The sequence below is a fragment of the Narcine bancroftii genome, chromosome 13 (assembly GCF_036971445.1).
Source record: "Narcine bancroftii isolate sNarBan1 chromosome 13, sNarBan1.hap1, whole genome shotgun sequence".
NCBI lineage: Eukaryota > Metazoa > Chordata > Chondrichthyes > Torpediniformes > Narcinidae > Narcine > Narcine bancroftii.
In genome coordinates this window covers 1,959,077-1,986,779 of record NC_091481.1, presented here as the reverse complement: position 1 = coordinate 1,986,779, position 27,703 = coordinate 1,959,077, and the positions used below count along the sequence as shown (strand labels likewise).

The 27,703-nt window shown below is 44.9% G+C and overlaps 1 protein-coding gene across 3 annotated transcripts in view; it reads right to left on the bottom strand.

Annotated features, from left to right (window-relative positions):
• Nucleotides 1-27,703, bottom strand: part of frmd4a (FERM domain containing 4A) — a 371,653-nt gene that overhangs the window by 260,751 nt on the left and 83,199 nt on the right. The window contains exon 1 of one of the 3 annotated variants that reach the window (XM_069907582.1): nt 19,671-19,718. The exons of the other annotated variants lie outside the window; for them this stretch is intronic. Within the exon in view, the coding sequence (XP_069763683.1) occupies nt 19,671-19,703 (33 nt within the window). The 5' untranslated portion in view covers nt 19,704-19,718. Of the gene's footprint in view, nt 1-19,670; nt 19,719-27,703 lie in introns of those variants that run through there. 3 annotated transcript variants of the gene reach the window in all.

Here is a 27,703-nt window from a genome sequence, read left to right as displayed (position 1 = left end):
CCTTAACAAAATCTGATTGCCTATCAGCATCTGTAAATATTCACCTGTTCGGCTTGGCGTTTATCACCGTCCATTAGTCCAACCAGAACTGGATCTGTTATAGTACCATCAATCCCAGGTACCTGTCAATAGTCCACAAGCCAAACTGCTCCCAACACATCTCAGGACGATTAGAAAGAATGGCTCATATTAGCTGGTTTTTCTCCATGTTCAATGTGACTAGTGACTGGTGGACACGGGTTCAGGGTGAAAGGGAAGAAATTAAGGAGGATCATAAGGGGGAATTTCCTCACCCAGAGAGAGTGCTGGGTGTGTGGAATGAGCTGCCAGCTGAATGCAGGCTCAATTTTAACATTTAAGAAAAATTTGGACAGGTATATGGATGGGAGAGGTACGGAGGGATAAGGAATAGGTGCAGCTCTGTGGGACTCGGCAGAAAAATAGTTTGGCACAGACAAGAAGGGCCAAAAGGCATTCTGCGCTGTAATGTTCTATGGTTTTGTCATTCTATGGAAAGAGGAACAAAATGTAATGTTTTAGCAGAAGGGTTCTCGGACCAGGGTTTTAGAAATGCTTGTGAGCATCTTGATGCCCTCTCCAAAATGTCGACAGCTGGGCTCAACCAGGGCAATCCTAAGAGAAACACAAGGACTGCACATGTTGGGATCTTGAGCAAACAACAAGAAGCTTGAGATTCAACAGTTCAGACAGCGACCATAGAGGGAAACACCAGGCCAGCAATTCAGGTCGGGGCTTTTATTGAGAATAAAGTGGGAAGTGGGGGGGTGGGATCAACTGTATCATGGGGTGAACATCATCTTCCTCCTGGACAATTTTAAACCAATGTCTGTCTAATTTCAGGTTAACTCCCACCTTTATCCGGTTCCACTGTTTCCTTCCACTAACGGCTGCTGCTGTTCTTTCTCTCTCTAACCTCCCCCCGCCACGACCTGACATTATTTGTTTGGAAATACTCCGTGAAGAACATTTTGTGAAGGATTTCTGCTGAAAATTCACTTTGGGGCCTTATCCTTAATGTAACTTCTGTCCTGATAACAAATCACACAGGCAAACGCAGAACAATACCCATACACATTAGTGATCGGCTTTGGTGGCTTTTAATTCGTTTTTGCTGCCCTGTTAATAGCTGACTGTTGAAGGAGAAATCTTATAGAAAGTGGACAACGCAGGAGCACCTTGCACCAAAGAGTTTTAAATATCATTGTCCATGGAAGTATTCAGAATTCATGCCAAGATGGGGTTGACACGTCGCTGTTAATGAGCAGGGAGTCAAAACTCAAACTATTTTCTGAGCTTCAGGGATCCAGGGCCTGGGATCGGGATCAGTGAGGGTGCTGAAGGAGAGTGGGGCTCCTGAAGGGTTTCGGGCCCTGGCAGATCCCTGATTGTATCTGGTGTTTCGAACCAGGGGACGGATGCCTGAAGCTTGGGTTCACCGCTGGAATGGATAGGGGGGCCGTGCAGCTACAGAGGTCACAGGGGCACAGAAGGCAGCAGGAGTGGAGGAGACTGTAGGATCACGGACACTCAATGTCTCAGAAGGGACTCACTTTAGCATCTTCAGAGTGAAATTAGAGGAAAACAAATGTTGGTGGGGTTGTCAAGAACACCTGCAGGTGCTGGGGTGCTAGCGAAGTCCTCAAAAGTGCTGGAGGAAGCTCAGCCTGGTCGTGCAGAATCCATAGGTGGTGAAAGGCAGTCAACGTTTCGATCCTGGGGTCTGAGGCTTTTGTTGGGAATTTGGAAAATCAGTAAGACGCATGAATATAAAAGGAGAGGGTGCAGGGAGGAGGAAAGGAGGGAGGAAGGGGGAAAAAAGGAGCAGAGGCCTACAGGCAAGAGGAAAGGGTGTTTGCAGATGAGAGGGGAGTAGGGAAAGAAGCTGTGAAGTGATGTGGGGAGAGGCCGGAGGGCAGGAAGGGAGATATATCTCTCAATAAATATATCAATTTGAATTTTCCCACTGGAAGATCAAGTGCAACAGCATTCTCATTTTGCATTTAATTGTATGCTAATTGTGAGTTAAAGTGAATTAAAATAAATACAGAAGCTTTTCTCCAATTACAACAGCTCAGGCACCTGGGTGACTGAATGGTGATCCGCAAACCAAGTTAGAATTTCCAGAAGATAGAATACTGAAACCACAGCAAATAATCCTGATAAATAACCCAGTCACAGTTTAATGAATTAAATCAACACAGGGCACTGCTTCTATTAATAACAAGACTGGAAAGCTGCAGAAGGATCTGCAGTTCAATTGACTTCAATACATCACCATCAAACACCATCTGCAGAAAGCAATTGTGATGGGAGACAAAAATGGTTCTCACAAACATAGGGTTCCAACAGAATTGAGTCGCACTGAGTACGCATCCCTGGGCTACATTGTGTGCAAACAGAGAGGAGTGAAACACGACAGTCTGCAGACGCTGCGAATGTAGTAACAACACACTGAAATGCCTGAGGAACTCAGCCGGTCTTTTCATAAAAAAACAAAGATACACTGCCGACATTTCAGGTCTGAGCCCTTCAAGGCTCAGGCCCGAAACGTCAGCAATATATCTTTACCTTCTATGGACACCGAAAAGACCGCCGAGTTCCTCCAGTATTTTGGTGTGCAGAGAGGAAACAGCCTACAAACAGGGCAGAAAGGACAGGTATGGAAGGGCTGACCATCACGTCCATATCATGCTGAGGGAAGGGTGAGGCAAATTGGGAACTGGAGGAAAGCAGAGAAAGGATCAGTGTCTGAAGTTGGGATGCTCTCCTGCAGAGAGGGTGGGCGAGAACTGAACCCTCTTCTACTCATTGCAGAGCCAAATATAAATTTGAAATGTAAGACTGAGAGGTGGCTGTTAACCCAAGATAATAAAGCAGAGGTTCTCAACCCTTTCTCCAACCCACAGATGGCCAGGAGTACCCCATTGCTTACTGTGGGGCACTAGTTTGGGGAGGAATCTGGCGAGCTCAAACTCATTTCTAGACCACCAAAGAGGGTTTTATTTTGTTTTGGTGGGAAACCTATCAGGAATTTTCAATTTTTGTTGTCAAATTTACAGTCTTGCTTTACATTTTACTTGGCATCAGTAACTATTTATCTTTGCTGCATCTCCTCGGAACATCTAATAATAAACCCACAGACTCCAGGAACAGAAATTCTATATTAAGGGATACAGAGAAAAGGAGACCTCCTTAAATGATGACAAAATTACCTGCTCTCTTTTCAATGAAAGTTCTTTCAGTGGAGTTTTACAGGCACGTCATTCAACCTAATCTATTGCGTTTGGTGTAATCTGCATGGACCTCCTACACATGACCAAACCTAGATCAAGTGACCACTTGACCTAACATCTGCACTCTGTCTGTGGGTCTCAACCACCCATTCAGATTCCCCTCCCCATTCCCACATGGACATGTCTGTCCTTGGTTTCATCTATCGCTAGGACAAGGCCAAACATAAACCTGAAGAAGAACACCATCACATTTCCCCTGGACGGACGTAAAACTAACAGCATAAATATTATTTGTTCCTAATTTTAGGTAAGCCACCCACCCTTGTCTGGTTCCACAGCCTTCCATCTCTTCTTTACCTAATGCTGTTCTTCAACATCAGCTCCCTAGATGGTGTGAGGAAGTGGTGATCCAGATGATCTGATAGTGCATTGAAAAGCCTCCCTCAACTCTAAGTCACTGCTTGTAGGTTTGTACATTAAAACCACCTGATCCCTGGGTCCACTCTGCCCCACGTCTACATAGCACCTTATCAAGTGCCTGCAGGAAAAAGAATCTCAGGGTTGCATATGATGTATATTCTCTGACAATAAATCTGAATTCTGAATTATAGTTCATGTAAACAGCATCCGCCACATTACCACCAACTTCTCTTTAGCAGATGAGGCATAAACCTTGCTCTTCCAGATCCACTGAGACATTTTGAGGAGACTCCAGTGAAGCCACATTGGGGACATTGGGAACCACGCTCTGGAAAGAACTTCAAGGGTCGGGAGGTTTACACGGAAGCTTCCAGAGATGAGTAAGCTTAAGTTACAAGGTGAGACCAGTAAACCTGGGTTGTTCCTAATCCCTTAATGGAAGGTACAGTGGCGAACAGCTAGTGCCTCTGCCTCATAGCACCAAGGACCTGGGTTTGATCCTGCCCTCCAGTGCTGTCTATGAGGAGTTTGCATATTCCCCCTGTGATTTCTTGCTCCGGTTTCCTCCCACAACCCAAAGCTAGGTTAAATGGCTGCTGTAAATTATGCCTAGCATGTGGCCAAGTGGGAGAATCTGGGGGGGGGGGGAAAGGAGGAGTTGATAGGAATGTGAGGGGAATAAAAAACTATTTGGGAAGAAAGTAGAAATGCTGTAAGTGGGTGGGCACTGGGTGGCCTACACTCAGTGGGCTGCAGGGCTGCTTGACAACACCGCAAGAGCAGTCCATTCTCCCGTCTTCCTAACCCAAACTCTAGGCTCACACTTGCCAAGGCCCTCAGCTGTGAGAACAAGACTCTCCCTTTAAATGAGGATCATTACTTGTCTTGTATTGATAATTCAACAGATCAAAGGCATCACAAGGAACTCCAGTTTACCCAGTTCCACAGTTTTGTGGTGCTGCAGGCAATCTTTAAAAGTATCGATTATAGTTGCTGGGGAGAGAATTAGAGGGGGATGTCACCCAGATAATTAGCGAAGACCCAATTAACACTCTAAGCAGATGAGAGCATCTCTTTAATAAAGCCAGAGATTGTTGAAAACACTCAGTGGTCAGGCAGCATCTGTGGAGGAGGAGGAGGAGACAGGGGCAATATTTCAGGTCGAAGACCTTTCTTCAAGACTGGGAAAATTTGGAAAAGAGGCTTGATTAAACTGTTGGGGGGGGGGAGGCGGGAGGGGTCAGAAGGTAACGGAGAATGTTTGCAATAGGGCGGGGTTCGGATCTTGAGGCAGAATGCAGAAGCAGTTCTGGGTGAGAGTGGGTTCTATTCTCTTGCTCAATCTCTCTCAGTCTCGCCCTATCCCGTAAAATCCCTGTCCTCTCCACCCTCCCCTTTCCCTGCACGTTACAGTACACGTGTATCCCCCACCTTTTCCTGGGTCTGTCTAAAGTGGCCATTTTCAATGAGGGCCATATGGCCTCCTTGGGGGCCACAGCACATATATGGGGTGTGGGGGCACTGAAATTATAAAATATTTATGTTTCTGATGCAGCTGGTGGGATAGAAGTATGGAAGAAACCAAGTAAACCTGACTGCTTCACAGGAAAGGGGGTCCATAAGGCCGAAACAAGGTTGAGAATATCTGGGTCTAAAAGATATTAACCCAGATCCCATTTATTTAAACAAATAAATAACTAAATAAATATGGCTTCATGAATATGAGAGTCTTGGAGGGTCAGTGGGAGCAGTTCCTTGGGTCGATCACCATTCTCACTGCCCATGGGAAGAAGCTGTTCCTCAGCCTGGTGGTGCTGGGTCTGATCCTCCTGGATCTCTTCCCCAACGGGAGCAGCTGGAAGATGTTGGAAGATGGGGTGGACGTGGGGGGTGGGGGTCCTCAATGATTTTGCTAACCCTCTTCAGACAATGATCCCGGTAGATCATGTCGATGGTGAGGGAGGGATGTAATTAACTCCACGGCACTCCTGAAGGAGCAATCACGAAGAAAGCTCAGCAGCTGCTACACTTCGTGAGATGGTTCAAGAGATTCGGTACATTGCTAAAGACTCTTGAAAACATCTACAGGTGGACCGTGGAGAGCATTCTGGCTGGTTGCATCACTGCCTGGTATGGAGGTGACAATGCTCAGGACAAGAAAACACTCCAGAGGGTTGTGAACTCGGCCTGCGACATCACAGGTACCAGACTTCACTCCATTGAGGATGTCTACAAGAGGCGGTGTCTTAAAAAAACAGCCTCTATCCTCAAAACCCCACCACCAGCCCATGCCCTCTTCATTCTGCTACCATCAGGAAGGATGTACAGGAGTCTGAAGATGAGCCCTCAGCGGCACAAGGACAGCTTCTTCCCCTCCGCCATCAGATTCAAGAATGATCAATGAACCAAAGACACGGCCCGACTTCCTGCGCACTATTTTCATTGATTGTTGTAAGGTGATTTATATAAATGTTTGCCCTGTGATGCTGCCAAAAAACAACAAATTTCATGACTTGTCCATGACAATAAATTCTGACAAAGAGGGATCTGGTTGGGGGTGGGGGGGTGCAGATCCATGGTAGACAGGTGGTAAGGAATGCTTGCCTTCATGGATCAGGCATTGAGTAGAGAATAAGGAGATCACGTCACACCGATATAAAACTTTAGTTAGGTTTATCAAAGAAGGTCGAGACCTGAAATGTTGACTGACCATTTCTACCCTCAGAAAAGTTCTCACCAATGAAACAAATTCTTCTCGATTTCTCTCTTCCCATGGGGTGAAGTGTTAATGCTTCACTAACGATTTCCCAATCTGAAGATGGAATCTCCTGGATGAAATTCACTTCTTCACCAACAGTAGTGACTCGTAGAAAGTCTCTTCACTTCATTAAAATTCACATGCAGAGGAACCTTGGTTCTATTATTGCTGTTGAGGCAACCCTTTCCCAACAAATTAAACAGCACATGGTTGTATTCCATGGTACGTTATTTTGCATTAAAAGATCTCCTTCGGGCTCGGAACATGAAGACACAGAACATGACAAAATAAAATTAACCCATAGCCACCAGCAAAAAGCGCAAGTTCAAACAAATCTCGTTAATTTCAATGTTGCTCAATAAATGTGGAGGACAGGTGGAAAACAGCTGATTCTGTGCAAAAATTCACCCCAAGGTTCGCAGCACTCACACGCATGCCCGCGGTCAACAGCAGCAGTTAATGACATGTAGCCATTTTCCAAACCTCACTACAACATCAACCAAGATTAACCAATTAAAAAAAAATTTAGGCATGGTAACATGCCATTTCGGCCCACGAGCCTGTGCTGTCAAGTTTACACCCAATTAACTTACATCCGCAGTACGTTTTGAAGGCAACCAGAGCCCACCCCCTGGGAAAACCCACACAGAAACGGGGAGAACCTACAAACTTCTTACAGACAGTGCGGGGTTCGAACCCCAGTCCTGATTGCTGGAGCTGTAACAGCGTTACGCAACCTGCTTCGCCGACCATGCTGCCCTTAAGAGGAACACAAAAACTGCAGGTGCTGAAATCTTGAGCAAACGCTGGAGGAACCGAGTGGGTCAGGCAGCATGCGTGGGGAGAAAGGGTCAGTCAACGTGCCAGGAGTTTATCAGGAGTGACCGCCCAAGATTGACCACTTGGAGAAACAATAAGACACAGGAGCAGAAATAGGCTATTCAGTCCATCGAGCTTTCCCCACCAAGAGACCCTGGTTGCAGTGTGCTCCACTAACAAAATTAAACCAAAATTGTTAGGCCTCTCATGGATAAGATAATCGTATCTCCTAAGTCCTCTGAATGGATAGCTCCCTTGTGCTTATGTTAAAGCCTGATGGATGAATCAGGATTTGTGGAGGTGACTGTTAGTTGTCATCCCAAGAACAGAATCAAATCCCGTGGTTGAAGTAAAACCACGATGCTCGAGAAACTCAGCAGGTCACACAGCATACTTTATAGAGCAAAGATAAAGATACAGAAATGACGTTTCAGGCTTGAGCCCTTCATCAAGGGAGGTGATACCTTAATGAAGGGCTCAAGCCCAAAACATTGATAAGTTGAGGATTGCTGTTCCTTTTCAAGGTTAGCGCAGCAGAGATAATAAAAGCGGGGAGAATGGGGCAAAGATAAAAGACTTTTTTTTTAGCTTTCTCTCAAGACGAACTGATCATTAAAGCTGCAGATCAGTCACGAACATCAGTGTTGAGAAATCAGCATCAGATGTTTCTGACCGACTGTCAACACGCACAAGGGCTTGTTCACAAACAGGCTGCCCTCCAGACTTCTGTCTGCACCTGCAATTCTTTGGAGAAAGAAAGCTATTGCTGCAGGGCATTCCCAGGGTTGGTGGATACTTGGTGGATATTCTGGTTTCTGGAACCCCAAGGTACGAACACCTGCAGAATCTGAGCGAACTGGCAAAGGCAGACCTAGCCCTGAAGAGTAATGCCTTCATAGTGAATGAGGCACTGCAATGACTCGAGAAGACACTCCCAGTTCGAGAGAAGGTGAATGCTCCTGCCTCCACTACTGAAGTGTACCGATGGCACGACTGAGGTCACAAAATGGCTGTGATAAATTCTCCCCACTTTTATTATCTCTGCTGCGCTAACCTTGAAAAGGAGCTGCAATCCTCAACTCAGCCTGGACCCTGCGAGGCTTCAACACTTGGTGCAGGTACAGTGGCATCCTCTGCCATCACAGTAAAAGCACACGGAAATGCTGGAGGAACTCAGCCTCACAGCACCCATAGGAGTTAAAGATACATCACCAACATTTCAGACCTGAGCCCTTCCTCAAGGTATAAGCAAAAAGCAGCAGGCGTCGGAATAAAGACTGGGAGAGAAAGGGGGAAGAATGAGAGGGGGGAGGGGTCTAGACCAACAATCAAAAGGTGTAAATTGGATAGGATAAGAGGAGAGGTGAGAATTGATTCTGGAGCTATGAAATGAGTCAAAGGGAAAATGAGTCAGATAGAAGAAGAGGAAAGAAGACAGGGGGACAAAGATTGGTTGGAGGGGGTTAAAATGGAAGTTGGAGAAGTCAATGTTAATGCCACCCAGTGGGAAGGGGCCCAGATGGAAGGTGAGTGTTGTTCCTCCAATCTGTGGTGATCTCAGTCTGGGCGTGTGTTCTATCTCAATTCAGGGGTTCACTGATGTGAAACTGGTTGGATCCTCCATGTACTCCTAACGCACCACCCCCTTGCTAGACTCTAGTTTTATCTCGCCTGGTCTATCAAGTAGCTACTGTTATAGAATTCCTCTGACCCTCTGCCAAATGAAACTGGTGAAGATAAAAATCAGTCTCTGGAAGTCAGAGGACAGCCTCTGTGCAGCAGAGAGCTGTTCAATTTACAGTTGACCATCCCTCAAAGAAAACGGGTCCATACGCTGGACCACTGGTGGAAAAATGAAGTCACACTGGAAATGCTCCACCGGTCAGGCAGCGTCTGTGGAGACAGAAACAAGAGCTAGCACTTTGGATTCATGATGAATGTCACTGACCTGAGACATTAATCCTGCTTCTCGTACCACACAGGGTGCCTGCCAATGCCAGGATTTCCCCCACCTGCTGCTTTAGCAGCATCGCAACGTCTACAAGCTGCTTCACATGAAGTTGTTCACAGGCTTTAATTACTCAGTAGCAAATAATTACTTCTTAAATCAAAGCTTTCAATCCAACTTCAACACTCACATTTTTATTCCCTGAGAAGGGAACGGAAATGTTTTCACAGTGGAATTGCAACTCTTAATGAACAAATCAAAGGAAAATGTGAAATTGTCAATCGCCTCAGGAATTTCAGCATTTTCCCTTTTTCAGATACACTGAAGAAAGTATCTCCGTCCGGGTGCATCGCCGCGTGGGATGGGGACTGCTCTGCCCAAGACCACAAGAAACTGCAGGGAGTTTATCAACGTGTTTCAGACCATCACTAACCATGCCGCCCATGTTAAAGTACCCGTCCCACCCCAGGCACACTCGCTTCTCCCCCTATCCGTCAGGCAGGAGTTATAGACAGTTTCTCTCCTGCTGTTATCAGACATGTAAATGGACCTCTCACTGACAACATATTGCCACCTTACATGGCAATAAATATTTCAATTCAGTTCAATGTCTTAAAGTCCATTAGATCAGCAATTCTACCTTTTTTTTGGCTATATTCCCCACCCCCAGTCTCAAAGTTTATGGCTTCCCTTCCCTGTGAAGCAGTCACATTGAGTTGGTTTCTTCCATACTTCTATCCCCTCCACACCTTGGGATCTCCTTTATTAAGGATTTCAGTCCATGGTCTCCCCCTTAAATATACTGTGACCCCGCTGAGAATGGCGACATTAGATTAACGACAGCTCCTCAGAAGACCTAGCATAAAGAAATCTCAGAGAGCATATTAAATTTTAAGCGTAGACATCCAGCATGGGAACAGGCCCTTCCAGCCCGCGAGCCCATGCCATTCAAATACCCCAACCCTATTCATTGTGAAGGCTGGGAGAAATCCCATGCAGACAGGGGGAGAACATAGAAACACCTTAAGGACCAACGCCAGATTTGAACCCCAGCTGCGAGCGCCACAATGGCATTGAGTTAACGGTGGTGCTGACCATGTGGCATGCCGATTACATACCTCCAACAGGGTAAATGTGTCCCATACTAGAGGACATGGTGGGGGGGAAGGAAGCGTAAGGGAGATGTACAGGGCACGTTGTTTTATACAGAGGGTGGTGGGTGATTGGAACAGGCTGCCAAAGGAAACAGATACGAGAGCAGCATTTACAAGAGAGAGAGAGACACACACACGTGACTACAATGGAGGGATACGGAGCAGGTGCAGGCAGCAGTTTTAATTTGATTTGGTCATCACGTTCAGCCCAGATGTGGACCAAAAAGCAGCCACATTGAGGTGCAATTTTTTTTATGAATGAAAAATTTAATGTATGAAATATTAACAGAATTAATGATTAATACTGAGAGTTTATTGTTAAAAACCTTACTTCCATAGGCACACAGGAACGTAAGATCCACCAGCATAAATCAAATTACAACATTAAGACAGAAAAAGAGATAAACATAAAAGGGTAGAAAAATACATTTTCACAGTTGCCATTAGCGTCAAATAAAGTGGCATTTTTTGGTAGTTAGGGTTAGGGTAGTGACCCACCTCACTGACAAAAGGCAAAGGAGGAAAAACCCAACACCCAACCCTAACCAACCAATCTTGCCCTGCAGCCGCTGCAACTGTGTCTGCCTGTCCCGCATCGGACTTGTCAGCCACAAACGAGCCTGCAGCTGACGTGGACCTTTACCCCCTCCATAAATCTTCGTCCGCGAAGCCAAGCCAAAGAAAGAAAGAAAAGTGAGTTCAAGAGCCTGATGACTGTTGGATTATAAACTGTTCTGGAACCTGGAGGTGCTAGGTCTTCAGGCCTCTGTACCTTCTGCCCGAAGGGAGCGGTGAGAAGAGGTGGTGACCAGGGTGGTGAGGGACCTTTAAGAGTTGCTTGCCCTGTTCAGGCAGCACTGCCCATACGTAGGCACCTTTGATGGTTGGCAGTTGGTACCCACGATGGATTTGGTTGGGTCTGCAGCCTTCTGAGTTATGGGAGAACTTTCATTGTTCTCAAAAAGTGGTTGTTAATTAAAGGTCTTTTATTTAATCATTTCAAGGTTCAATTCCTTTATTGTTGTGCAATATTACATGAAATAGCTGTAAGGAAGTCAAAAGAGTCACTATTAGTGTTGCCCAGCACCCCTTACAGTACAAGAGAAAAGGAAGCAAAAGGAGGTCCCTTCCGATACACCGAGTGTCCGTGGATTCGCCTCCAGCGCTCCCGCAGCCTCTGCCGCCACAGACTCCTGTTTGATTCTTCGGCAACCCGAGCTCCAGATCCAAATTGATCAGGAATCCTTCAGCGTCCAAGCCCCTTCAGAAGCCCCTCCTGCCCTCAGAACCCTATCAATCCTGGATCCGATACATGGTTCCCATGAGCCAGTCTCCAACAGCCCGCAGCCCGTGCAGGTCTCCCGACCGCAACTTGTCCGCAGGCTGTGTGGGTCTCTCGCTGGATTGCTGCTGTGGTCACCTCCCCTGGAGGGTCTTATCCTCTGCTTTTCCTTCTCAAGGCGGGGGTGGGGATGTTCTCTCTGTTACAGGTGCCCTGCACTGGTCCACTGTTCCCCCGGGGTCTGCAACCCCCTCATGGCCGCTGCACAGCAGAGGTGCCACCATCTTGGGGACGGACCCCATGGTTGCAGGACTTCAATAGTAAAAATGAGAGATGGAGATTTCTCCTTGCTTGCATGTGCCTTAAGGCCAGCAGTCTAAGGCCATTATAAGGCACTTTGAAGAGATTTGACATGTTGTCAAACTTCTTTGAGCATACAGTGGAAAGCGTACTGACTGGTTGCATCGTGGTCTGGTTTGGAACCTGAGTGTCCAGGAGCAGAGAAGACTGCAGAAAGGGAAGCTTCTGTCCAACTGAACAGGGCAGAGGAGGCTACAGGTCACCATCTCCCTGAGAAATGGCTCCCTCGACAGTGGAGCACTCCCTCATCATGGGCGTCTGAGCCCAGATTTCACACTACACTCACACACTGCACAACAAAAGGTTAAAAGGGCCTCAATTTAAAAGAAGGATGGGGAAACATTTTTTAAGTCAGTGAGAGGGTCGTGAGTCTGGTGGAACACGTTGCCACAGGCAGCTGTGGAAGCCAGGTTGTTGGGTGTATTTAAGGCAGAGATCTGATCAGTCAGGGCATCAGGGGTTACGGGGAGAAAGCCGGGGAGTGGGGCCTAGAGGGAGGACGGATCAGCTCATAATTAGAATTGCAGAGCAGGCTCGATGGGCCGACCTGCTCCTAGTCCTGGTGATCTTGGGACAAGGCTGAAGCACTGAACTCAGGAAAGGTCCCACACTGGAGCAACAAATAATCCGTGGGTCGAGCAACATCAGTGGGGAAAACAATGGTTAAAATTTCGGGCCAGGATCCTTCATCATGATCTGATGACGGGTTCTGGCCTGAAATGACAACCATTCTGTCTCTGTTCTTCCAATTGGTTGGTTCTTGCTCCAGATTCCAGCATCTGCAGGCTCCTGTGTGTCTCAAGGCATCACCCAGCAAGTAGGAACATCAGTACATCAGGTCATTGTACTTAGGTGTATGACAATAAACTCTAATACTCACAGAACACACCCTTCAAAAGGTACAGTGTTGTAGGTTAATTTGGGCGGCCTGGGTTTAAATGCCGGAATCGTCTTCTACTGTAAATAAATAAATACTTGAGAATTTAAAGACGGAGTGGGTGCCTGAGTAGTGGTTACCCACAGGTGAAGCTGGGCACTGTTCATTATACACGCTCTGCTCCAACTCCACTATAGGTCACAGTGACGGGGATCTGGGCTTTCATCTCTCCTGCAATCTCTCGAAAGCTGAGACGTGATCGTAATACGTGAAATAAATATTGGATCTTAATTACTGAAAAATTATGGCTCCAACCTTTGAACATCAACAAAGAATTTGAATTTTGCAGTGACAGCCTGAAATTATGTCCACCCGATCCTTTCACAGACCTCAATCGCTGAAGCGTAGCTGTACTTAACGCTGATGGAGTTCATGACCCAAGTGGTTTCAAACAATAACATCCATCATTTACTTAACCCCCTCAGCTGCAAGACAGTCACAGCAAGATAATTTCATGTAATCATCGGTAAATCCATGAGACATGGACCCAGAGGGACCAGCAAGATCAGGTTTAAAGTGCTTCAACACACATGTACACACACGCTTGCATGTACAAGTGCATGGAGACAGACAGGTATTGCACACACAGTCATTCAACTGCATGCGCAAACAAACACTAATTCATGTACACACAAACACATGCTCACACACAGAGAATCACACACACACAAACAAAATGACGTTCATTCCCTACCATACAGCTTTCCATCTCAGCGTGACTGAAAACCACAGTAGAGTCTGCGAACAGCCTCTCTCTGTGGTCTTGCTTCTACCTATCTCCATAATTTCCACCAGTCCTTCCAAGTGAACACCCCTCCAGCTCTGAGCTTTCGCTCACCCCTAAACGTAATCCCTCCACCAGCAAGCCTGCCTCTGCCTCCAGAACCCCAAGCTCTGGAATTTCTATCCTGAACCTCTCTGCTGTGAAGAAGGAGAATAATCCTCCTCCCAGCCAACCTCTTTGACCCGCTATCTCATGTGATGTTAAATGAAATATTTGGCTCCGTTATGGATGAAACAAAAGCCTTGTTGCTATTTTGTTATATAATCAGTTGCTTTTCATATAAATATGTTCCAATATAACATTGGTTGTACAGACATCAACACACCTAGAGAGTTGGCGTTTTCACTGACCGTGTTGAAGAACAGAAGGTATTTTATTGTGGTCCAATGCACTGTAGTCAGTTCTTCATAAGGACCTTGCAAGTGTTATGTGGATTTACCTTCAAGTTACATTGGGTGTTTAGCAACTTACACCTTGAACTGTAATCATGTTGTTTTGGCTTAAACAAAGACTTCACAAAGGTCAACAGAAGAGGTGGTCAAATTACAGCTGGTGGGTCAATACTGGTCCTCAGTGTCCCTAGCTCAAAGATAGAAGTGCCCAAGATAGATTATATGCTTGCTGTATGTAGGTAACTATGTGAAGATCAGGAATGGACGTTAGGGTAGGAGGCAGTGCAGTGCACTACCTGTTGAATGAGTTGACTTGTCTGGATGGCACACAAAAGCTTTTTTAGTACATTCTGGAAAGCGTGACAATAAAACAACGTGGCTCAATTTGCTCCCAGGACAGAAAAGACCAGCTTGCACTTTATCGCAACAACCTGCCCCATTTCACAGCACTCCTCATGGCTGAAAACCATCCAGGCAGCAGCAGTAAATCAAACCCTCCCCTCACACTGAAATCTTCACCCACGGCAACTTGACAAAAGATTTGTGTGGCTTTAATTTTGTGTCTGGCTACCTTTAACCTTTACATTTCTATCATGCAAAATGTTTGTGATGGTTTCATTTTCTCTGTGACAGGCACAAGTGAGAATGACACAAATAGGGCCAGGGAATAGTGTCTGATTTCCCACCCACTCTTCCCCTCTCTCTCTGATTATACAAGACCTGCTGAATTGTAATGTTTCCTTTCTCAGTTTGAAAGCATATTGATTAAAAGCAAACACAAGAAGACAGATAAGACACCACAGCTGTCATCATCTCCGACAGCAATTGCAGTGAAATGCTTTGGCAGGCTGCTTGGGGACTCTCCCACAGGGTGCACCATCTCTGCTAGGGCCATTGGACACAGCCGGTTTGACTTTGGATCAAAGGCATTTTTCTGCAGAAACCTCTTTCACGCTGGACAGGGAGTGTAGGGCAACCAGATGAATGCAGTGTTCCACAGCAGCGAGGCCAAGTGCACCCTTTCAAAGACTCCCAAAAATTTCAACAGGTGTTATGTGGAGAACATTCTGGCTGGTTGCATCACTGCCTGGTACAGAGGTGCCAATGCACAGGACAGGAAAAGGTTACAGAGAGTTGGGAACTCGGCCAGCACCATCACGGCCATCAGTCCTCCATTAAGGACATCTACAAGAAGTGGAATCACCAGCCTCTACCTTCAAGGACCCCCACCACCCAGGCCATGCCCTCTTCACACTGCTACCATCAGGAAGGAGGTACAGGAGCCTGAAGACGAACACCCAGCAGTACAAAAAACAGCTTCTTCCCCTCTGCAATGAAATTTCTGAATGGACAATGAACCACAGACACTACCTCACTTTCTCTATTTTTGCACTAATTTATTTATTTTTAAAAATGTAATTTATGGCAATATTTGCAGCTGTAATACTACGGCAAAACAACAAATTTTGTGACATGCTCGTGAGAATAAACTCCAATTCTGATTCTGTTCTGCCTGCTGATCTCCATCTAATGGCTCCCGGTGAAATTACATGTGCAGAGGCTGAGAATGTCTTCCTGCTTCTTCAATGGAGAAATGTGCTCCACCACAATCAATGGGGTTTTTGGATTCTCCTCAAGCCTGCCAGAAGAATGAGGTCCCCTTTCCCTCAAACCTTTGCCCACTCCATCAATTTCTAGCATTGTTAAAATGATTCTACTACCGGACACATTTTCCCCAACAAAAAAAACCTACTGGAGGAACTCAGGATCGAACAGCATCCGTGGGAGTAAAAGATTGGTCAACATTTCAAGTCAGACCCCTTCATCAAGACTGAGAGGGCAGAAGAGATGAAGAGAGGGTGGGAGGGGTTGGACGGGGGCCAGCAGGGGATAGGTGAAGCAGGGAAGGGTGTTGGATGGGGAGGCAGAGTTGATTGGCAGGTGCCAGACAACAGGAGAGAGAGGCCAGGGAGATGATGGGGTCAGGTGGAGGAAGGCAAGTTGCCAGGGTGGACCGGGGCGCTAAATGGAGACTGCAGTGATGGAATCTGACTGCAGCAGCAATCATCAAGGATTCACACCACCCAGCACACGCTCTATTCTCACTGCTGCCATCAGGAAAGAGGTATCGGTGCCACAAGACTCGCACCACCAGGTTCAAGAACAGCTGCTCCCCCTCCACCATCAGACTCCTCAACAACAAACTCAATCAGGGACTCATTTAAGGTCTCTAACTTTGCATATTATTTATTACTGAATATTTATTTTCTGTGTTGCAGTTTGTTTATATTTCTCTCTTTTGTATATGTATCTTTTCTTGAGTACAGTTTTGGTTTTGCACTACCGATAATTACATGTGATGTCATGCATGTATTTGGACAATGAATCACTGTGGGAGGGGGTTCACCATGGTGGGAGTGTGATCTTTCACCGTGGAGGGTGTTCACTGGGGAACAAACTGCTGTTAATTGGGGTAGGCACAACTGAGAAACATTTGGATGGACCCGTGGACTGTACGGGTTTCGAGGAACATGGCCATACACAGACAGGTGGGGCTAGTGTTGATGGGGCATTTTAGCTAGCATGGGTACAATAGACCGAAGGGGCTGTTTCCATGCCGTGGGTTTCTATGACTCTCTAACTCTCTCACTCTAATTTTCTTTTTCTCTCTCCCCCAGCAATCACCATTTATGAAGTTACATACTGCTTAACGAACCCGCAGTTCTGTGGTTGATGACGCCATGTGCTGCATCCAAGCCTGAAGTGGGCACGGCAGTGAAATGAGCTGAACTCTGCTGGGCCTGATCACAGTGATTAATGCTGTAGAAACAACTGCTCCTTCCACTGAAGGGAGACCATGCCAACAGAGTTTCTGCCTGTGCCGGGTATCAGAAGGGTTGGGCGGTTGGGATCCCATCAGGGAAGGGCTGGAAGTCCACAGAAGGTTGCCAACTGAGAATGATGGAGCTTGTTAGCCAACGGTTGGGAAGAACATGGACGTTTGATGCGTGGATGGACTCCAGTAACACTCAGCCATGGCTTCATCAAATAGGAGCACAGGAGTCAAGGGGCTGATAACCTGCACCTGCTCCTCCCTGCAGTCTGTAACAGTAAGGTTCTCATGATAAAAGTGTTTGGTGGGAGCATGTATTTATTAGAGTTTGTGTGAGCAAGTGTCTGGACGTAGCTGTGTGTATGTGTGCATGTCTGTGTGAATTTGTGCGAGTGTGTGCGTGCGTGCACACTTGTGTATTCGCATTTGTGAGAGTGTGTGCCTGCAGAGCATGTATATAAAGATATGGGTGTGTCAGGGTGTGTGTGTGAGTGAACACGACTGTGTGAGTGAGAGTGAGTGTACATGTATTGTACGTTGCTACGCCCACATCCCTCAATTCCCTTAATATCCAAAAATCTTTTGGAGCCTGCCACCAGTGACCCAGCCTTTGTAGCCTCTGGGGCAGATTCATCGCACTCTTGGATAAGGAATTTCTCATCTCTGTCCTGAGTGCCAAACCCCTTATTCTGAGACTTGGACCCATGGTTTTAGAGATCCCAGCCAGAGATACCCCGTCTCCACTTCAAAATCCTGAAGAATTTTGAATGCTTCAATGTGATTGTCTTTCATTCTTCTGAATACAAACATTTTACATCAAGGTCTATATTGTCCCAAAACTATCCTCATTGCCAACGAATATTGTTTCCCGTGACATAACCCACCACTAAGATGCAGAGAGATAATTCAATGCAATGACCTGATGTGGGAAAATAAGAAGCACGTTTGTGTTTTCAGTTTGAATATACCTGCAGCACAAAAGAAATTCCAAACTCTTCCCAAGGGAACAGGAATTCAAATTCCTTGCTGGAATGACTCTAAGCATGCAGTAAGCACATGGTGGAGGGAAAGAGAAGGCGTTTCTCCTGCTTTAAAGCAAGTGAGCCCCAAGTAGAAAATGACCTGGGAAAGAGTTAATTTCAATGTCATTGTCTTAAACACATAGCTGAGTTATTTTTATTCACATGTACGTTGAAAGAATATCTCTCAACTGTGCATTATATCTTGGAAATCCAAGGCTCATGTAATTATTATACAGTTGAAGAACAGATTCTGGCAGTGGAATGGTCTCCATCGTGTGTGCATTAACAAGAATCTTTTGGTGGTGGGGAGGGGGTGGTTGTTATGCCCACACAGCCTCATTCCACTGGCACAATACCCAGCTTAGGGTCAATACCATAACCACAGTGCTCACCAGTTAAACATTCCACTGTGGAACAGCGGTCGTTCAGCGAAAATCCTCGCCAAAGCAAGTCACGAGGCTCCTCGTGGGGTTTATTAATCACTTCTGTCTACTTCATCGGATTTTATTCACACAATCTGAGCCTCCGCTACATCTGTGTGGGTCCAGGATATGGAAGAAGCAACACAGACTTTACAATTACTTCAACATGGCATGCACAATAAAATCTGAAGAGAGTGTGGGTGAGGGTGATTCTATCTCTGCACCTCTGTTTGGATCGGTCTCTCTGCTTGTTCTCTCTCAGTTGGTTTATGTGCCTCTCTAGGTGATGTTTCCTTCTCTCTCTATGTATGTATCTCTCTTCCTCTCTCCCGCTACACATCTCTCTCTGGATGCATGTGTCTTTCTGGGTCAATCATGTACATTTACATATGTGACTGTAAGACAGTCTGTACTGATGTGTTTGCATGTGTGTTTCTTTTCTATCAGCATTTCTCTCTCCCTCTGTTGCTGTACTTTTCTCTCTCCCTGTACATGCTGTGTGTGTGCATCTGTATCTCTCTTTTCTATCAGTCCTTCTCTCTCTCTCGCTCTCTGCCTCACTGCCGTGTGCATCTGTGTACACATTCGTGTCTGCCAAGTAACAAATTTTCTTTTCACACTACTCCTTATGCGTTCCTCCCTCTTCACAGCGAACTGTAAAGATTCGTTTCCAAAGATTCCAAACAAATAAAAGCTTCATTTTTAAAGATTGGCACCATTCAGCCACCCAGCAACACAAGAATTAAACCTTGGGAAACAATTGTCAGATCACTGGAGCAACCAGGTGTGCCTAACAGATTTTTCCATCGCTGCTTCAGCTGCCAGTCATGAATTTACTTCAAACTGAACGTCTTCCCACAAAACACAATCCTGCATACAACTTGAGGCTCTCTCTCTCTCAAACTAAAATTGGGACAGGCCCCTTCTCGCTGTGTCCCTTTTAAAGCTCCTGTCTGCCGGTCTCTCCCCTCCCACCCCCGCACCATAGTAACCAAGAGAGAGATCCTGGTGAACCGGTGAATCTCTAGTCAAATGCAACCATTCGTTTAAATGGAAAGCAAGTGTAAACATGGCTGTCCACACAGGCTTGAGTCCCTGTTCCACAAATCTGCATGCAGCAACAGTAATCAGAGCCCTCTCCCCTTAGAATCCTGCCAGAGACAACATTCCTGCGAGGACAAAAGCTTCAGGAAGCAGCTTAGCCCCAGCTCTTGACACTAGCCTGGCTGCGCCTCCCCTCTCTCGGCAGGGTTAAGCAGGCTCCTCCACAGTTTAATTCACCTACCTTTGTTCGCATCGGAGACAGAAGCCCGTCCATGTTGGTGCTCGCTTCATAACATTCCCCCCCGCAGCCTTCAGCTCTCAGGCACCCTCTGTAAAGGCGACCAGGGCAAACGCAGGCTCGCCTTCTCCATATCAACCTGCTCAACTTGATTCGCCAGAGCTGCTTCCAGCTCCCGTCAGAGTCCTCCCCTGTTCCCCTCTAACGTGCTTGCAGTACACTCATTGACTAATGAGCCCTGGCTTACGTCGTGTATCCAATGCAGTGAGAGTGCCATCACCCAAACCGCTGCTATCAGGTCACTGAAGGATCACAGCAACATGCTTATTCCACATTATTATTATTGATGGTGAAAGGATTTTGCAAGCTGCAAGTTTTCTTTAACCCTGCCGAATGTTACTTTCATATTTATTATCCTTCACTCTCTTGGTATAGTGTGGTCATTTACGTAGTTGTGTCCGACCTAGTTGTGTGGCCACAGCAAGTAAGAAATTCAGTGCAGCTGGCCACTGTACTCATGTCTTTTCTTTGGCTTGGCTTCGCAGACTAAGATTAATGGAGGGGTAATGTCCACGTCAGCTGCAGGCTCGTTTGTGGCTGACAAGTCCGATGCGGGACAGGCAGACACGATTGCAGCGGTTGCAAGGGAAAATTTGTTGGTTGGGGTTGGGTGTTGGGTTTTTCCTCCTTTGCCTTTTGTCAGTGAGGTGGGCTCTGCGGTCTTCTTCAAAGGAGGTTGCTGCCCGCCGAACTGTGAGGCGCCAAGATGCACGGTTTGAGGTGAGATCAGCCCACTGGCGGTGGTCAATGTGGCAGGCACCAAGAGATTTCTTTAGGCAGTCCTTGTACCTTTTCTTTGGTGCACCTCTGTCACAGTGGCCAGTGGAGAGCTCGCCATATAACACGATCTTGGGAAGGCGATGGTCCTCCATTCTGGAGACGTGACCTACCCAGCGCAGTTGGATCTTTAGCAGCGTGGATTCGATGCTGTCGGCCTCTGCCATCACAAGTACTTCGATGTTGGTGATGAAGTCGCTCCAATGAATGTTGAGGATGGAGCGGAGACAACGCTGGTGGAAGTGTTCTAGGAGCTGTAGGTGATGCAGGTAGAGGTCCCATGATTCGGAGCCAAACAGGAGTGTGGGTATGACAACGGCTCTGTATACGCTAATCTTTGTGAGGCAAAAATCACAATTTGCTGGAGAAACTCAGCAGGTTGCACAGTGTACAGGTCATCCTCGACTTTCAACCATAATTTGGACCGAAGGATCGGTTGTATCTCAGAATGGACATGCCAGAATTTTGCCCCCACACATGGAGTACCAAAGTCTTAAAGCAAACTTTTTAATCAAATGTTTTTTACTTGTAGATTTTGGTTGTATTTGATAAACTATAACAGGGACACAGGGCATGTAAGAGCCAAAATGTGTGCACTTACCTTGTTATTCAGCATCATAGGGTCCATAGGTTGGGCACCGCCATCTTGAATTCTGTCCGCATGCGTTAATCTTCGGTTGGCGCATGCGCAGTGCCTTTGTGTATTGGAGTTTGGTTGGTGCACATGGGAGAATTAAGCGCCTTAATGATACTGAATTCGCTCCATTATCTCTCACACATGCATCAACCAAACTCCAATACATGAACCCACTGCGCATGAGCCAACTGAAGAATGAAGGCATGGGCACAGGAATCAAGATGGCCACCCGCAGCCTATGGATCCCAGGACACAAAATATATTGTCAACGTTTCGGGCCTGAGCCCTTCCTCAAGGAATAAGCAGAATGAACCAGAAGCAGGAAATTTCAGAAAGTCTCCGAATTCGGATGGTGCTGGCTGGGGGAGGAATCCAGACCAACAAAAGGTGTTCATTGAATATGATAAAGGAAATCAGCAAGATGTGTTTATTCTTTGAAGGGTTTAGGCCTGAAACGTCAGCAATATATCTTTGCTTTTTATGGATGCTGAAAAGACCGGCTGAGTTCCTGCATCATTTTAATGAGCTTTTACTACAATCACAGCATCTGCAATCTTTTGGGTTTCAAACATTGTACTCCATGTAACAAAGATAAAGATACATAACCAACATTTCAGGCTAGAGCCCTTCATCAGGGTATGAGGAAAATGTCTGGAATCGGGCACCTGTCTACATTTTGCTCATTCTTTGATGAAGGGCTCGTGGATAAGGCCGAGGGGCAGAATTCAACCATTTGACTGTGGAGGCCAAGACATTGGGTATGTTTAAAGAGAAAAAGAATAGGTTCTTGATTAATAAGGGTGCAGGAGAATGGGGTTGAGATGAATGGGGAAGACTTGATTTGAATGGTAGAGCAGACTTGAAGGGTCAAAAGATTTAATTCCGCGCCTATACCTTATGGGTCTAATTTGTTCTAACAGGAAAACTTCCCATCTCCAGAATCCATCTGGTGAATCTTTGCTAAACTCCCTCTGTGGCAAAGTACAAAGTTTAGATTTGTTGTCAGACTATATACATGACATCACATACAGCCCCAAGATTCTTTTTCCTGGGGGCCATGCTGAATTCCACACTGACTGGCTGAAGGAATTTCTCCTTATTTCTGCTCTTAAAAGATATCCTTTTATTCTGAGGCTGTGCCCTCCTGACCCCTCATTCTTCTACTCTCCAGGGAAGAAACCCCTAATCTGTTTAACCTTTCCATGCAATTTAAAATACGAGTCAAACGTACGTAAAAGAGTCTTGTTAAGGGAGAGAAAATAGTCAGTATGGACAAGTTGGGCTGAAGGGTCTGTTATACCTTCTGGAACTGGTCACCTCATTATAGAAAGGATGTGGAAGCTATGGAGATTTACCAAGACATTGCTTGGATTGGGAAACAAGTCTTATGAGGCCAGGGTAGCAGAGCTGGGACTTATCTCTTTGGAGCGTAGAAGGATGAGGAGAGACTTGATGGAGGTATACAAGATTATGAGAGGCATTGATAGGGTGGACAGCCAGCACCTGTTTCCTAGGGCAGGATCAGCAAACACCAGAGAACATCTGCGCAAAGTGAAGGAAGTTTAAGGGAGACGCAAGGGGTAAGTTTTTAAACCCAGAGAGTTGTGGGTGCCTGGAATGCATTGCCAGGGAGTCTGGAACAATAGAGGTATTTAAGAAACTCTTGGGCAGGAGCATGGATGGAAGAAAAATAGAGGGTTATGGGATAGGGAGGGTTTAGTATTTTTTTAAAGAATATGTGCTCGGCACAATCTCAAGGGCCGAAGGGACTGTACTGCGCTGTCGGGTTCTATGTTTTAGATCCAGGCAAAGGATGAGAGCACATTATGCTGAGAACTCCCCCTGGGCCCTGATTCGCATTGCCAAGGCAATGATGGATCAAAGACAAATGCCCACAGCGAAGACTTGAAATACCAGAGAATGCTGGGAATATTCAGCAGGTAAGGGGGCATTTGTGGAGAGAAAAGCAGGTGCTAATGTTTCAGTTTTGAGGCCTGACAGGACCATTTTAAGTTGCTGAGATGGTTATGAAGGACTGGATAGGTCAAAGGGAATATCTGTAATGGTATGAGGTGACTTCAAACAGGTTGGTGATGCAGGTTGAAAACATTGACACACTTGCTTTCAGGTTGAAGCTTTTGCTGGCAAGGTTAGTCTTTACAAAGCAATGGAAAAATTTCACTGAATGAGAACATGGTCGTAGAGCTCGAGAGCAGCAGGGCATGCAGATGGGGAGCAGTGAGAGAGACTGTCGCAGAATATCACTGCAAGAGCCACACCTCCCCAACTGAACATTTTCAGCTTTGCCGCTGAGATTCTGCTACCGATCTTCTTTGAAAAACTGGATCAGAAATATTTCCATCCCAAGCCAACTTGAATTAACAAGCAGAACAACTTGTGCATTAGAATAAGTGCCAAACACACACCAACTCGCATTCCCCCTCAGTATTCTGCTTTCGTTAATAACCTCTGACACCCACAGGGCACATAGCGTGTGTCCTCTAAAGAAAAATCATCTCACCAGACAAACACTACATTGTGGTGGTGGGGGAGCGAGGGGGAGTGGCGAGGGGTGAGATTCGTTTTGAACACAGCTTGACATTATTTCTTTAGGTCACATTGGGCCAAAGAACACACTATTCAAGAGGGAGTGCGTGGCAAGATGGCGTAGAGGGAAGACATGCAGTTCCATCTTTCCCCAGTTTGACTTATAAATACCCGATTTTAAAACCTATACAAGTGGTTAAAAATAGTATTTGCAGACTTTGGAATAGTGGAGGATTGCAATGGCGACAAATGTGAAGAAATCAAAGTCTCAGTTACAAAAGAAATTAGCTTATAAGTGTTGAAGGATTAAGGCCTACCTACCAAGTTGAAGCCACGGAGTCGTTGACTGGAGTTCCCAAGCCTGAAAGGACCCCTGCTCGGCTGAGTATTACACCTGCACCGATCGCGCGACCGCAAGATGGCGCCGGTTCTGATATGAGCTCGGCCGGCCCTGACTTGTGCTCCCGTGAGGCTGGACACATGGGTGGATCGGCCGAGTGGGGACAGACTTGCGAGTCTGCAGTTGTGCCTGGTGGTCTGGGGTGCGCAGTGTAGCATCAGAAGATACACCTGCGTGGTCGGTGACTCTTCCGGGCATGCACAGTGTGTCGCGAGACCAAGAACTATTAGAAAAGGTGTGGGCTGTGGGGGAGCCCGAAAGATGCTGGGCTGACGAGGTCGGCACGCTGTCAATGGGTATCCAGACCTGCAGCCGTACAGAAGAGGAACCACTGTATCAGAAGAGGAAGAAAGCACAGCATTATTGGAATCAACACAGGAAGAATATATGGGGACAGGGACCAGAGAAGGTAGGGCTCCAGGGGGAATGATGGAACCTGGACTGGATTCTGTATTTACAATATTGGAAGGGATTCCTCATCAAATGGAAAACATGTCAATGCCGATATCTACTCATAGAAGTGAAAACTGAAATGAATAATATGTGAAGAGATGACTTCTATGAAGAAAGATATGACTATACTTAAAAGTGATGTTAGTAAATGTATGAAAACAGTGGATACTGTACAGGATAGTTTTTTTAAAAATTGAAGCTTTTTTTGAATGTAAGAATCAAGTGGATCGTAATAGAGAAAAATGGAAAAAAGTGAAGGATTCTTTTGTGGATTGGGGGATTCAGAAGAAGGAATTATTGAAGAAGATTGATTCATTAGAGAATCAAGGTCGAAGAAATAATGTAAAGATTGTAGGTCTCCCGGAAGATATGGAAGGTTCAGATCCAGTAAAGTTTTTTAAGAAATGCATCCCTGAGGTACTGGGCAATGAATTTTTTCTGGATGGTCTGGAGCTAGACTGGGCACATAGAGCGTTGAGGAAAAAATCGTTTCCAGGTCAACTACCGCGAGCAGTTTGATTCGTTGTATGAAATATCAGGATAGAGAAATGATACGACGAGTTGTGGTCCAGAAGGCGTGGCAAAATCAAACTTCAATGATGGTTCAAAATAACAGAGTGGTTTTTTTATGCTGATCTGAGTCAAGAAATTAGAAGGCACCGAGAATTTAATTCAGCTAAAAAAGTATTGTGGTGAAAGGGTTATAAATTTGCTTTTATGGGAATTTTCAATCTCAATTTTTTGAAAATGACCATGATGCATTAATTTTTGCTAATTCGTTGCCAGATCTACGAGGAAATGGACGGTTGCCATTATCATCGTCTAAAAGGAGGGTAAATGGTAAAGGGAATGGGAAGAATGGGAAACAGAAAGAATGGAAGGAAAGTTGAATTGACGCAAAGTCTTCTTGATATTGAAGACCCGGAACAATCATTGGGACTGGAATCATTGGGTTGAATATATTTGATTATGTACTTTGTGAAAGTCTGACTGGGGTGGGGGGAGGGTGGTGGATGACACTGAGACCTTGTACTCATCTGCCACTAGTGGGTTTTTACCACACCCAGATTTTTAGGGAGCTACTACTTTTTAGTAGTTTGTTTGGGGTAGTATATTTTCTTTTCTTTTTACTTTGTGGAATTTTTATATAGGGGGAGGGTTTAGAATATTAAGGGAATTAGAAAGGGGAAGCAACATTTTATAGTAGTGCAAAGTTTATTAACGAAATGTCTAATTTGAGTTTTGCAACTTTTGATGTTCAGGGATTGAATAATCCCATTAAGCATAAACAAGTATTGGCTTACAATACACTTGACGGAGAAATTCTTCAAGGAGTTAAAGAAAATAATAAGGAAATTTTTATGGAAAGGGGGGAAACCGAGGATAGCACTAGATAAATTAACAGAATGGTATAAACAAGGAGGCTTACAACTGCCAAACTTTAAAAATTATTATAGAGCCGCACAATTAAGATACCTATCAGATGTTTATCAAATAAGGGAAAAGTCAGATTGGACTAGATTAGAACTAGATAAAATAGGGGAGAAGATACCTGAACATATATTATATAAATGGGATGAAAAATTGGTACAACGTAGGAATTCTCCAGTATTACATCATCTGCTCAATATTTGGAAGAAGATTCATGTAGAAAGGAATAAAACAAATTACCAATTACCAAAACTAATACTGACGCAAAATCAGCTAATCCCTTTTACAATAGATAACCTTTCCTTTAGAGAATAGGAGAAAAAAGGGATCAAAAGAATAGAAAATTGCTTTTCAGGAAATAAATTACTATCCTTTGAACAAATGAAGGATAAATATAATAACTCAAGATACAGTGTTGGCATACTACCAACTGAAATCCTACTTGAAGGACAAATTGGGAAGCAGTCTGAGGTTACCAGAGGGAAGTAATTTTGAATATGTGATTACAGACACAATGATAATCAAAAAATTTATAACAAACACGTATATTAAACTACAAGAAAAGGAGAATGAGGAAACAAATAGTAAAACTAAACAAAAAATGGGAACAAGATTTAAACAAAGATAAAGAAGGAAACATGGGAGAAGTTATGCTCTGGAACTATGAGAAATACAATAAACACGAGGTTACGCATGATACAATATAACTGGATACACAGGCTGTACATTACACCTCAAAAGTTAAATAAATGGGACCCAACAGTATCTGACAGATGTTTTCGCTGTAAAAAGGAAATGCGAACAACAATTCATGCAATCTGGACATGTGAGAAAGTGAAAAAAATTTTGGGAAGATCTAAACCAGATATTAAATAAAATCCCAAAAAGCAATATACCAAAATAACCCAGAGATCTTCCTCCTAAGTAACATAAAAAACAAAGAATTTGGACTTGATTTGGATGGTGCACAAAAAAGATTTGTTAGGATAGCTCTAGCCGTAGCAAAAAAATGTATTATGTCAGCCTGGAAATTGGAAGATAACTTGAGAATACAACAATGGTATATAGAAATGAATAAATGTATTCCATTTGAAAAAATAACATATAATTTAAGAAATAATATTGAAATATTTGAACAAATATGGGAGCCATATATGAAACACAATAGAGAAAACCTACTGGGGACATCTACCACCTAAAATGGCAGAAGGAGAAGGAAATGAAAAGAATTGACTCAGTGGAACTTCTTGTTTATTTTTATTGAATGACAACATTGTTTAACGGGTTTAATGTATCTTAGATTCTGTACTTTAAATGAATGGAAGGGGAGGTAGGGAGGGTGGGATTGGAAGAGGCGGGGGGGGGAGAAAATGACACTGTATATATTTGAAAAGAAAAATTTATGTATCTTGATCAATGTGGTTTATGGTGTGAAAAATAAAAAATTTTAAAAAAACAAGTATTGGCTTACATTAAAAAAAATGCAAGTGGATTTTGTTTTTTTGCAAGACACATTTGACTGAAAAAGAACATTTGAGGTTGAAGAGAGATTGGGTTAGGCATGTGTTCTCTTCTTTTAATTCTAAGGCGAGGGGTGTAGCGATTTTAATTCATAAGAAATTACCATTTGAATTGGAATCATTTGAAGAAAATGCTGGGAGGGCTCTGATGGTGAATTGTAACATTTTTACTGAATCATGGACCTTGTTAAATATTTACGCACCTAATGTA